This window comes from Thamnophis sirtalis, unplaced genomic scaffold (assembly GCF_051295495.1).
Source record: "Thamnophis sirtalis isolate CommonGarterSnake01/CBP01778 unplaced genomic scaffold, rThaSir2_p1.2 scaffold_3, whole genome shotgun sequence".
NCBI classification, from domain to species: Eukaryota; Metazoa; Chordata; class Lepidosauria; order Squamata; family Natricidae; genus Thamnophis; species Thamnophis sirtalis.
Genome location: NW_028261383.1, coordinates 140,143,034 through 140,155,098, shown reverse-complemented (window position 1 = coordinate 140,155,098; position 12,065 = coordinate 140,143,034). Strand labels below are relative to the sequence as shown.

The 12,065-nt window shown below is 38.5% G+C and overlaps 1 protein-coding gene across 2 annotated transcripts in view; it reads right to left on the bottom strand.

Moving 5' to 3' along the window:
* Window positions 1-12,065, bottom strand: part of PRKCA (protein kinase C alpha) — a 199,571-nt gene that overhangs the window by 50,803 nt on the left and 136,703 nt on the right. For both annotated transcript variants that reach the window (XM_087710223.1, XM_087710224.1), the window contains exons 4-5: window positions 10,650-10,761; window positions 6,907-7,035 (exon numbers count right to left, since the gene is read on the bottom strand). In XM_087710223.1, the coding sequence (XP_087566349.1) occupies window positions 6,907-7,035; window positions 10,650-10,761 (241 nt within the window). The remainder of the gene's footprint in view (window positions 1-6,906; window positions 7,036-10,649; window positions 10,762-12,065) is intronic.

Below are 12,065 nucleotides of genomic sequence, written 5' to 3'. Positions count from 1 at the left end.
TGGGTTATTCATAAAAAACAATACAGGGGTAAAAAAAAAATTAAAAAATAGAAAAATATTTTTCAGTTCTACCTGTTCCAACCATAGAGATTTATTACTCTTTCAGAAATCAAATGCACATGAAAATGTGCAAATTCCCTCAATACACTTCGTAGAATGCACTATCAGTAAAATGTGGATAACTTTTCCCCACAGTGATTGCCTTCTTGTAGACCCTGCCTGAAGAAAGAATACACCAGCTAATGGTTTGTCTTGCTCCAAAGTTTAAATTCATAAATTCTTTCACAATTTCATAAGATGCCATTTTCTCGGGAAGCCTAAAGGCATAGAACAAAATTTTTATCATAACTCTCACCTTCTGAAAACGTCCATGTATTCTCTCCATTATTGGAGGGGGGGGGGGGAGTGAGAGCTTACATGAAGGAAAAAAACAGTGAAATAGGTGATATGCCTTAAAACATTAATCCAGTGGTGTGTGTGTGTGTGTATTTATGTGAAGATAGGAGAAACTAATATCCTGAAGAGAACCCTTCTTTCTAAAAGATATAACGAGTTGCAGTCCATCATTTGGAAAGCTTTCTGCTGTCCATCTCTGGCTTTGAAGACTTGTGTTTGCACCAGTGGTGGGTTGCAGGTGGTACACCCCGGTACAGGCGTATTGGAGCCGGCCTGGAGTACTGAATACCGTTCCGGTACGGTGCTCCAGAGGGCCCACCTGCCTGCCCTCGCTCCTTACCTGTCTTTAAAGACTTCGGCACTTCCGTGCACGGCACATACAGTGCCTGCGCGATGCTCCGCTGAGTAGCTGGAGCATTGCGGAGGCGTTGCTAAACAGTAAGATGCATGTGCGCATTCTGCGTGCATGTGCGCACATGCTGTGCTGTGCGTGTCCATGTGGACGACGCTGGGCCCATTCTAACCGTACCAATTGGAACGGGATCTGGAACCCACCACTGGTTTGCACTATATGCTGAATGAAAAGGATGCATAAATGGACATACATGTATTTTTAATACACCTCAGCAACAGTCAAGTCCACCATCTGGAACCAATTACAAGCAGTTCTCATTTAACGACTGTTCAACTTTACAAGTAGAACATGTGGTACTTACAACTGTTCCTTGAAGTTCCAGATATCCTAATTATTATAATTAACCAAGGACTTCCTGTAAAGCACAGGCCAAAATGATTTGCCCTAAAGAGAATAAAACTGGCAAGGATGCATTGTCCAATATATGCCCATTATTAAAATAGGTCTTATTCTATTTTTTTTAAATGATATTATTCCTTGCTTTGTAATTTGCAGTAATATTAGTCCTCTAAGCATGGATAGAAATTCGTGGCCATTTGAAAATATCCCTTTCTCAAATTCAAATCCACTTAACATTTGAAGAGATAACAAAATTCTCTCCGTTTTTCCAGTGTATTTTATACAGTTTTTTAAAAAAAAATTGGCTAAAGTATCACATTTTTAATAATTAAATACAAATATATTCCTCTGAAATTAATCATGAATTGTGATATCAGTTTGATGAATTTATATAATGAAATGTGAATTATTGTTTTAATAATAGGAGTTATTTTGGCCAGAGACACACCAATTATAAGGGAAAAAATTGTATTGAATTTCCAATCTAATTTATAAATGCCAGACTTTGTTTTATGTACTAGGAGTAAATGCTAGAATTAAAAACAATGGCAATTTTACATGACACTCAACCTTGATAGATTTGACAGAAACTTACTTAGCACAATCATCTACAAGTCATGTGTAGGAAGCACCACAAGCAAGATGTGAAGGTAATTGCTTCCCACCTTGTTGTTCCTCCAAGTAGTAGCATATAACTACCCTGATTAGTGCACACTGACAAACTTATACAAATAAGAATTTGTCAAAAACATCCAAGCTAATAGCTATTGTTTTATAATATGCTGACAATGAATTCCATAGTTCAGTAGCACTCCCTTCAAAAAGCAAAGCCATTCCTAGAAGCCAATATGGGTTCATCAACAACAGATCATGCCAAACAAATCTTATTGCATTCTTTGATAAAGCAACTAAACTGGTGGACCAGTGAAATGTTGTGGATATTGTATACTTGGACTTCAGTAAAGCATAGAAAAATGTGGAATGACTGCAGTACCACAGATGGATTTATAACTGGTTCTCAAACTGTATTCAACTTGTAGCCTTTATTGTATAGTGAGCTTCAGTAGGCAAGAACAAGACCAGCATAGCTACAACAGCATTTATTGACTCAAAACTGGAACTGAGGAACAGCAGGCAAATGCCTGTAATTTATACTCTGGGCCCACAGGGCCTTAAGCAATCATAATGCTTGAAAAACCCACCCAAATATGAATGCTCTTAAGTTTCCCTCCAAAACAGTTGGAGCTAACAGTAAAGGTCATCTAAGGTTAGTTTCACTTTATCAGGGCTTAACACAACAATATACATTCAACACATAACAGTCCTGGAAATACAGGACTACATCTACATGGAGGGAAGCATGCAGGAGTACCCCAAGTTTCTGTCTTAGCCCCAGTATTCTTCAATATTTTCACAAACTATTTAGATGAGGATCTAGAAGGAGAACTCATCAAATTTTCAGATAATGCTAAACTGGCAGTTGGAAGGAATAGCCAACACTTTAGATCCAGAAGGATCTTGACAGACTTGAAAACTGGGTCCTATCCAACAAAATGCATTTCAGTGGTGAGAAAAGTAAAATTTTATACTTAGGCAAGAAAAACCAAATGCACAAGTATAGAATAGAATAGTAGCTGGCTCAACAGCAGTCACTGTGATCTAGGGATTTAGGAGTCCTAGAGGACAACCATTTAAGTATTTCATTTCATTTTCATTTTCCCTTTATTTGTATGCCGCCCTTTTCCCTGGGGGGACTCAGGGCGGCTCACAGTTCAAAAAAAGGGGGGGGGGAGGACAAACAATTTTCCAACGTGAAGACAGTAGAACATATTAAAAAGAAAACACAACAGTCACACAATTCGAGTGGGGTTAGACTCTTAACCCCAAGTATGAGCTAGCAATGTACTGCAGTTGCCCAAAAATCCGATGCAACCCTAAAGTGCACCAACAGAGGGCTAGTATCAAGATCATGTGAAGTGCATGTGAAGCTTTATGCTGTTTTGGTAAAACCACACTGACCATAATACAAAAATATGTTGAGATTCTAGAACAGGGACCCCCAACTTGTGGGCCATGAGGGAAATGGTTGGTGAGTGCATGCCACATGCCTTCTCGCTTGTGCAAGCAGCGGGTGAATGCATGTGTGCACACTCTATTTGTATGAGCAGCAGGCAGACATGCACGCTGCTCAAACAAATGGAGCTCCATGCATGCATGTGTGCTTTCTGGCAGCTCACATGGAACCATCCCTTCTCCGCCACCCCAGCCAGTCCACAAAGCTGGAATTGTTGGGGAACTCTGCTCTAGAAAGATTGCAGAGAAGAGCAACAAAGATGATTAGAGAGCTGGAGGCTCTCTAATGAATACAACATACAATGAATGGTTGCAGGAACTGGAAATGTCTACTCTAACAAAGAGAAGAACTATGTGTGTGTATGACATGATAGCAATCTTCCAATATTTGAGGGATTGTCACACAGTAGAGGGAAGTCAGCCTATTCTCTAAAACACCTGAGGGCAGGACAAGGAGTAACGGGTGAAAACCTTTCAAGGAGAGATCCAGCCTAGAACTAAGGAGAACTTTCCTGACAGTGAGAACAATTAATCAGTGGAACGGGTTTGTCCCCTGACATTGTGGGCGCTCCCATCACTGGAGGTTTTTAAGAAGAGATTGGACAATCATTTGTCTGAAACGGTATAGGGCCGTGATGGCAAACCTATGGCACGTGTGCCACAGATGGTACCGAGAGCCCTCTTTGTGGACCAGTCAGCCACCGTCCCAGCCCAGCTCCACCACGGAAGCATGCGGACCTCCCACCGGCCAGCTGGTTGTCTGGTTTCATGGGGGTGGGGCGCATGTGTGTGTGGGGGCTTGCATTGCATTTTGAGGGTTCGTGTCCATGCGCGCCCCATCCCACACTCCATTTTGTGCCTGAAAGGCCTCCTGCACCAACCGGGAACCCAAAATGGGGGGCAGGGGGCATGCATGGGGTTGGTGCTGGCATTGCATTTTGGGGTTACACGTGCATGCTTTGGGCACTCAGCACCAAAAGGGTTAGCCATCACTGGTATAGGATTTCCTGCTTGAGCAGGAGATTGGACCTGACAGGTCCTTTCCAGCCCTATTATTCTGCTATTCTCATTTAGCTTTATTTATAGGGTCTCGGGAGTCTACTATTTTATAAGTAGAAAATCTCCACCTGTGTAATTGCCCCAAATGACCAAACCAGCCATTTGAGAAAGAAAAAGCATTCTTTTCTCCAGACTATTGCTACAAGGATTGTGCATGACAGGCAAAAGCAAAGAAAACAAGGTGAGGCGTCCTTCAAGAAGAGCTGCTTTTCCAGGCACCCCTGTCAGAGATGATTGTGAAGAATCAAGGAAGGAAAAAAGGGTGGACATAGTTTCATTAATAGGCAACTGCCCACCAACTACCCCCCCCCAAAAAAACCCCCACCAAACAAACAAAAACAAAGCAGACCACCACATCCCTTTCTTCCAATTTGCTATAGGGCTATAAAAGCAGGCCGTGTGCTCTCTTTTAGCAGGGCAAATCAAAAGAGTTAATTAGGAGACAGAAGGAGGAGGAGGAGAAGCATACAATAGAGAAAAGATAAAATACTGTACTAGCAGCAGAGTGGAGGTGGATAGTAATACCCTCAGTGCTTCAAGGCTTATGTGACACTGTCAGTTTTGTATCTGCTTAACTGCCTTTTCTACCTTCAGGGCATCTGTCAAAGTAAGGCCTACTTTATTTATTTATTTCGCACAATGCATTTTAAGAGCAATTGGAAGTCTGATTCAGACTCCTACAGAATTCTGCCCTGGGTAACACTAAATTAAGCCCTAAGATCAGCAAAAATTAGAGGTAACTCAATACCGCTTTCCGGAAGATGATTCAGAATACTGACACTCCTACATCTTGCCAGGCTAAGAATATCATGCTTCCTTCCACCTCAAGTTGTGAGGAGAGCTCCCCCATAATTTTCCTCTCCCTCAGCTATCCGGAGAATAGAGAAAATAGCATCCACCATTGGTGGTTCTCTTGAAATATCAGGCCAACTAGTTTTATTAAGGTAGATTTCCCTACCAGATTCTTTTGAGTCAAACACTGATGGTTTGAACTCCCTTTGCTGGCTGGGGAATTCTGGGAGCTGAAGTCCACACATCTTCAAGCTGACAAGTTTGAGAAACACTGCCTTATATTATCTGGGGTTCGGATTGCTGGGTGCACTATCGTGATATGGTGCGCATGATGGGACTCGGAGTCCTCCATGCTACACACTTCTTCTGGCCCAGACAAAAGAGTTGGTACCAATGATTAGTAACAGAAGCTATGTCTCTAATTTTAACAAATGATCAATATTGATTTCCAATTTCATTCTTGCAAAAATGTTTGCTGTGAGTATAATAACCTTGTCACAGAAAATGCCAGAAATATTACAGATAGCGGCCTACTAAATTCAGTGTCAATTATATTGCCAATAGTCTACGAATAAAAATAGACTTAAAATTACTTTGTCTTTCCTAATTTGAAAAAAGGGTCTGTGGAAAGCTTAGTTTTCATTTTCATGGACTGCTGCTTCGGAGAGGTCACTAAAGTTGAAAGGAAACCAATCTACCTTAAGCAGTAGGATTGAGCTGCCTGCATTTTGTCAGTTACATCGAAACATGATTCAACTATCTATTTTTAAAAAGTATTTAAAATAACAAAGAAAACAAAAAATCTAGTTTTCTTGTTTCATTTTCTATTTTTGTAGTTTCAGATGAAGATAGAATCATAACATTCTTCGTTCAGTATAGTCACCCAAGCAAATGCATTCCTAACAGATGGAGGTCTACTTCCAGTCAATACATTCAGTGGTCCATCAACTTTTCGGGTAAATTAATTCCTCAGTCAAAACTCATGTTAGTGTTGGGAAGCTGTTTCCTAGCCTTCAATTTTAACACAACTTAAATACAGCGTTTATTTTCTATACCCTGAAAAAATAAATGAGAGATTTTGATGTGTCTGTCTGTGACAGACAACACTTGAAGTATGTTATCACACACACACCAAAGCTAAAATACCTACTTCCTTCACATTTGCCCCTTAAGATTTAGGCTCTAGTTGCCTGATCATCCACAATGCCATTCTCTGAATATGTTGATTTATTTACTGCTTTAATTTCTATGCCACCCATCTCACTGTCAAGTGACTTTGGGCAGCTTACAACAATATCAAAGTGTGATATAAAAGAATAAGAACATTAAAAGCATTAGGAATTAAAACAATACAATTGACCAAGAACTAGATAAAAAGGAATCAATGCGTAAATAGGGTGGAGGTGGGATCTTCTCCTAATCTACTAAGCACCTCCACAGGCATATGCCTATTTTGCAGATCCATCACATTGCTGACTTCTATTCAGTTTGTAATCAATTACTATTTCAAGGGATTTTTTCCTTAGCGGAATTAGGCCAAAAGGACATGCTGTTCCTTGCTGGAAGCCCCAAAGCAGAATATGGGCACACTGTGTCATTTTCCATCCTCACTTTCCAGCCATGGATGCTGGGTACGTTCTTATATGGATAGTAAGCCTATTACACCCTTCAGTTCAAAGGAATTCATAATCCTTTGTTCCAGCCAGAGGCTGAAATTTTACTGAATATAGTACATAAGCCATTTTTTATGCTTATTGCCTCAAAGCTATTCAATATAAATGAATAAAAGCATCCTTAAATAAGCCACATTACATCTAAGAAGCTTTCCTTACCTGTGACTTCCAGCTTGTCACCAGTCACTTCAACCTTCAAATAAATCCTCCCTCTTTTTTCCGTGTGATCCATTCCACAAAGACTTGGAACATTTATTACACATTGTATGTGAACATTCATATCACAGGCTGGAAATCAGAAAATAAATAATTTAATATCCTAAGGAGTGTAAAGGACAGACATAATTAATTGGCACTACCAGTTTCATATTGCCAGGGAAGTTGATCTTATCTCTCGGCTATTAGGGAAAGCTTGTCAATTTATAGTCCGCTCAAAAAAAAAAAAAATCTTTCCACATTCAGTACATAAGGTAAGAAGTGTGTTTGCAGTATCTTCTCACGAATGAAAGCAAGTATTTTCTCTGTCAGAGGACAAATCTTGAGGAAAATGATTTTGAGTTAAAAAACAGCCATTTCTGCTGCAGCCTTGAAGACTGCTTTTACACAAATCATACAGAGACATATGACAAATTTGACCATAGTCAATGATTCCCCAACATACCAAATAAGTGTTGAGACAAATTTTAATGATGCCAGTTTAGACATTAAAAACTATATGGGTGGCATTTAGTTGAAAATAAGAAGGAAAATGTAGGGAAACATAAGTTAGTTGAATACCTGGTAAGGGCAGTGATGACTAACCTTTTTCTAAAGGTGTGACAATGCTGTGGGTGCGCACACTATCATGTATGTGTGTGTGTGAGACCCCTGCACCTGAGTATGCATGTGCAACCCTCACCACCACACACGTGTGTGAGTTTTAACCCTCTCCAGGCTCCGGAGGCTTTCCTGAAGACTGGGGAGGGCAAAAATGCCCCCCCCACGCCTCTGGAAGACTGAATATCAGCTGACCGGCACGCACATGTGCACTGGAGCTGAGGGCTGCTGTGCCGGCAAATATGGCTCCGCCTGCCACCTGTGGCATGCATGCCATAGGTTCGCCATCACGGTGCTAGGGTTTTATAGAAAGCAAAATGAAAATAAAAACACATCCAGGAAGATAAGATCTCCTCTTTTTCGGGATTGAACTCTGGCCAATCATTAAATTCCAGGTATTTTAAAACACCATACAACTATCGATTACTATTTCAATGCTTTTGGTTTTGAGCATCCATTAATGCGTACATAGTGGTTCCATAAAAATCTCATCAGGAAAGCTGCCCTATATTAGTAAAAGAATTATATGTTTTAGCTATTCCCTAGGAAACACCATGTGAAAAATTCTTTCTGGGTTGATTTTTTAAAATCTGTTTGGGAAAATAAGTGACTACAACTATTTTTAATCAAAGTCTTGACAAGTGCTTTGTTTGACAATAAAACTGCTGAATCAAAATGTTGTAAGGATTGAGATACCTAATTTTTAGTTCTTCCATATTAGGGAAAAGTGTATCTTTATACCTTGACATTAGAATCTCTTCAGAAATTATAGACACAGTTTTAATTCTAGAGGTAAACCTAGTTATGCAACATTCTCATATCAAGGAGTGGGAAACAGCAACTCATGTTGAAAGGCAGAAAAACTGAAAGAGTTCTTTGTCTTTCTTCCATAAGAAACTAAGTCTTAAGAATGCCTGATTTTCTCAAAGCCAACCATTAAGCCATGGGAATGTAGGGAGTCATTACAAATGAAACGCACTGTAGCACAGTGGTTAAAATGCTGGGCTTTTTTGTAGTTGTTTCCTCTGCTGATGAAGATATCCAGAAAGAATAGCACTATGTTGCTTTCTTCTTCTGTGTTGAATTTTATTTTGGAAGCTGTTATTGATGGTTTCTTGTGTCTTCTCTCATTGTTCCTTATTTATTATAACAAAGGTTTCATTTACATATCGTATGTATGTATGTATGTATGTATGTATGTATGTATGTATGTATGTATATATGTATATTTGGCTGTTTGTGTGGAAGTGCTGTGCTTTCCAGATGCTGTCGTCTCTTCTATAAGTCTTAAGAGTGGTGATCCTATGGATGTTTTTCTGATTTGTTCATATATCTGTCAATTAAACTGCATGTAGGTAGTGAGGCAGAGGTTGATGGGGTCCATGATTCTGGGTATTTTAATCTTAGACTATTTAGCTAGGTCAGGTGAGTTGTGTAGTACTGCTGCGTGGATTCTTTTGCTGGTTCTGGATCTATGTATGTGAAGAGTGCTGTGACACTGAATGAAACCATAATTTAATCTTTTATTTTTAGGTCTTTGATTTTCTGAAAGCACTATAGTGGAGAATTGATAATATATTTGCAATGTACAGTAGATTCTCTGGTGACGACCATAATTTGTTTCATAACTTTGGTCCCAACCTGATTTCATTGTGAACCAACCTAATATTGGAAATTTGGCGCTTACAAAAAATGGCATGGAAGAGGAAATTTGCCTGAAAAAAAATTGTGAATTTTTTGGTCAGAACCCGATTTGGTCGTGGTTAGAAGCGTTCATGACCAGAGGTTCTACTGTAGTGGGGAATTGATGGAATATTAACAATACCCAATCAAGGAGCCATCAGCGAGAAAATCACCCACACCAACACATGCGAGGCAAGTTACTGTATACAAACGGAAAGCAAAGTCCATATTTACTTACACTGATGTTGTTACCTAGCTGGGTAATTAAATATATGCAAGCTCAGAGAGCACCAAGGACTCCACAGGAGTAGGTTTCTAAGGAATCCCCAAAATAGCTTCCAAGCCATTTAATTAGTCATAGGTGACAGCTTGCTATTTTTATAGCTATTGAAGAGGAGTTCTATTCAAACCACATGAGGAGAAACAGCAGTTTGTGTACTTTCTGACAACAGCTGTTTTTATTCATCTCTTTGTTGCAGCTACCCTTGCAGTCCTAGTAGCAGGTTACCTTATACTTAGAATTTGACAAACTGCCTTAGGTTATGTTGTGAAATTGTTTGTGAGGCACTGTCTCCACTCCATTTTTTTCAACTTCTCTCCTTCTACCTGATGCAGCATAAAATAATTTTGACTTTTCTTGATAAAATTGTAATGGAAAGGGATATATGGTCTTTGCATTTATCTAAGCAGTGATCAGTAAGCTCAGATACCCTGGTGTAGGAGTCTTGATTTTTATAGCATTGGATATTTATACTCATCTACATCCTTCTAGTTTTCCATACTTCAACTACCGTAATTCCCTGGGAAAAAAACAGTAAAAGAACTCACTCGTGGGTCTATTGTATGAGACTTGGGTGCACTAGCTTCTGTTGCCAACTCCACTGGGTTGCTCCAATGTGTAAATCATATGGCAATAGCCAAAATTTCACACACTTTTTGGCAATGACCCTAATGCTTTATTTATGGGGAAGTCAATTCCCCAGAAAAAAGTGGGTTCTTCCACTGGTGGCAATTTGCAAGGGTGAATCAACCAAAAAAACAAAAGGATAGTGAACAAGCATTATGAAGGCATTATTATGAGGCCACAAACTGCCATTAATTTTTTTTTAATGCTTGGGCTTTTATCATAATATTGCAGGTCAACTGCTGATTGAATATAATGCTTCTTTCTTCCAGTAAGTTTCCATTAATATATGGCTACAAAAAAATCAACATGATAAAAAGCTCTTCTCATTTATGGTCTTTTGCTAGATGTGTTGAAATATTCATTTCAAATGGACTACTACATTTGTAATTAACAGGAACTACAATAAATTTTACTGGAAAGTAGTTAGGCACAACTCTAATGGCTTCATTGATTTTTTTAAAATTAAAATAAACTCTGCATGAAATAAATATCTTACTGTCACATTTCATCCCTTGGTGCAGAAGTCCATAAAGTAATGAACCACAATGGTCACAAAATGTTGGGCTCCCATATGTGTGGATTTTGAACTTATGTTTGCTTCTTGGATCCTAAAAAGAAGAGAAATGTCAGTGTCATGTTACCTGTCAATCAATGAAATTAAAGACATTAATGTTGTCAAATGCTAAATGAAAGTTTCTGAATTACAAATCCACATACAACTCCTTGCAGAATACATATATCTCCATGGACAAGAATTGTGCGTTCACACTATATACGTAATACAAAGATACTATTATCTATTCCTTTCTATTATATTACTCTCCCCCCCCCCGCGCTCTCTCTGTGTTTCCTGCAAAGATCACTTAAACTTCAGAAAATTATTTTTTGGAACGTTGTGATATTCTGGCTGAAATACAACCAAAGTTGTGGTTGCATACTTTGGTTTTTGACTGCTACTTAAAGAAACTTGAACTGGCTGAAATAGCATAGAATAGCATAGAAAACATATTCTACATTCTTATCAACAACTTAACTTAAAACTACCCCCAAGGAATTTTCATTCCTTCAGGTGGGATTTTACAGAGAAGAGGTGGTAGGTGCTTGGTTTAGACTGCAGGTTTAATGGTTGACATTTCCAATAACACAAAGCTACACACAATGGGGAAAAAATCTTTTTCTACTTTAAGACTATGTGAGAAGGACAAATACTGTGCCCTACTTTAAAGCAGCTTCCAATGTTCCTATAATAATGCCCCTTATTTGTTTTTATAGGATTTGGGAAAGAAATTATCCATTTTCTCTGGATCAAGACAGAAAATTATTTACAAATATTTACATGGAAGTGTATTTTTTAGATACAAGTCTAAACTTGTATCAAGTCACAAACGTTAGAAAATCTTACCAGTTTATAAAATGGAGGAACAATAACACCAAGAAGAGTATGTTCCAATACAAATATATTATGCATATCTGTAATTAATAGGATACAGTAACAAAAAGATAATCTTGTATCTGTACAAAAATAATTTTCTGCATCAAGTTTAGAACTTTTGCTAGGTACAAAGTTATCTTTTCAGTCTATTGATGTATGTAGGTCAATGAGGTTCTAAGAATTATTTTTTTAATCTACAGGAGCAAAAGATCCAGAAGATCCAGTAGCAAGCTACAGTAGCAAAGATCCAGAACTGAAGTGGTTTAATGAATAAAGTACAATTTTTTAGTTCCTGCCAACAATTCAACAGAGAAATGCAAGTGTTCGATGTCATGTATGGATACTCTCTGGATAGATTCTTGTATGCATTATTCACACAAAATTATTTTATGAAAAATTTCAGAAAGATAAAAAATATCCACAATGGAGAAGAATATAAAATGCCCCTCTAGGGGGAGGCAGAATGACATATAAAAACAT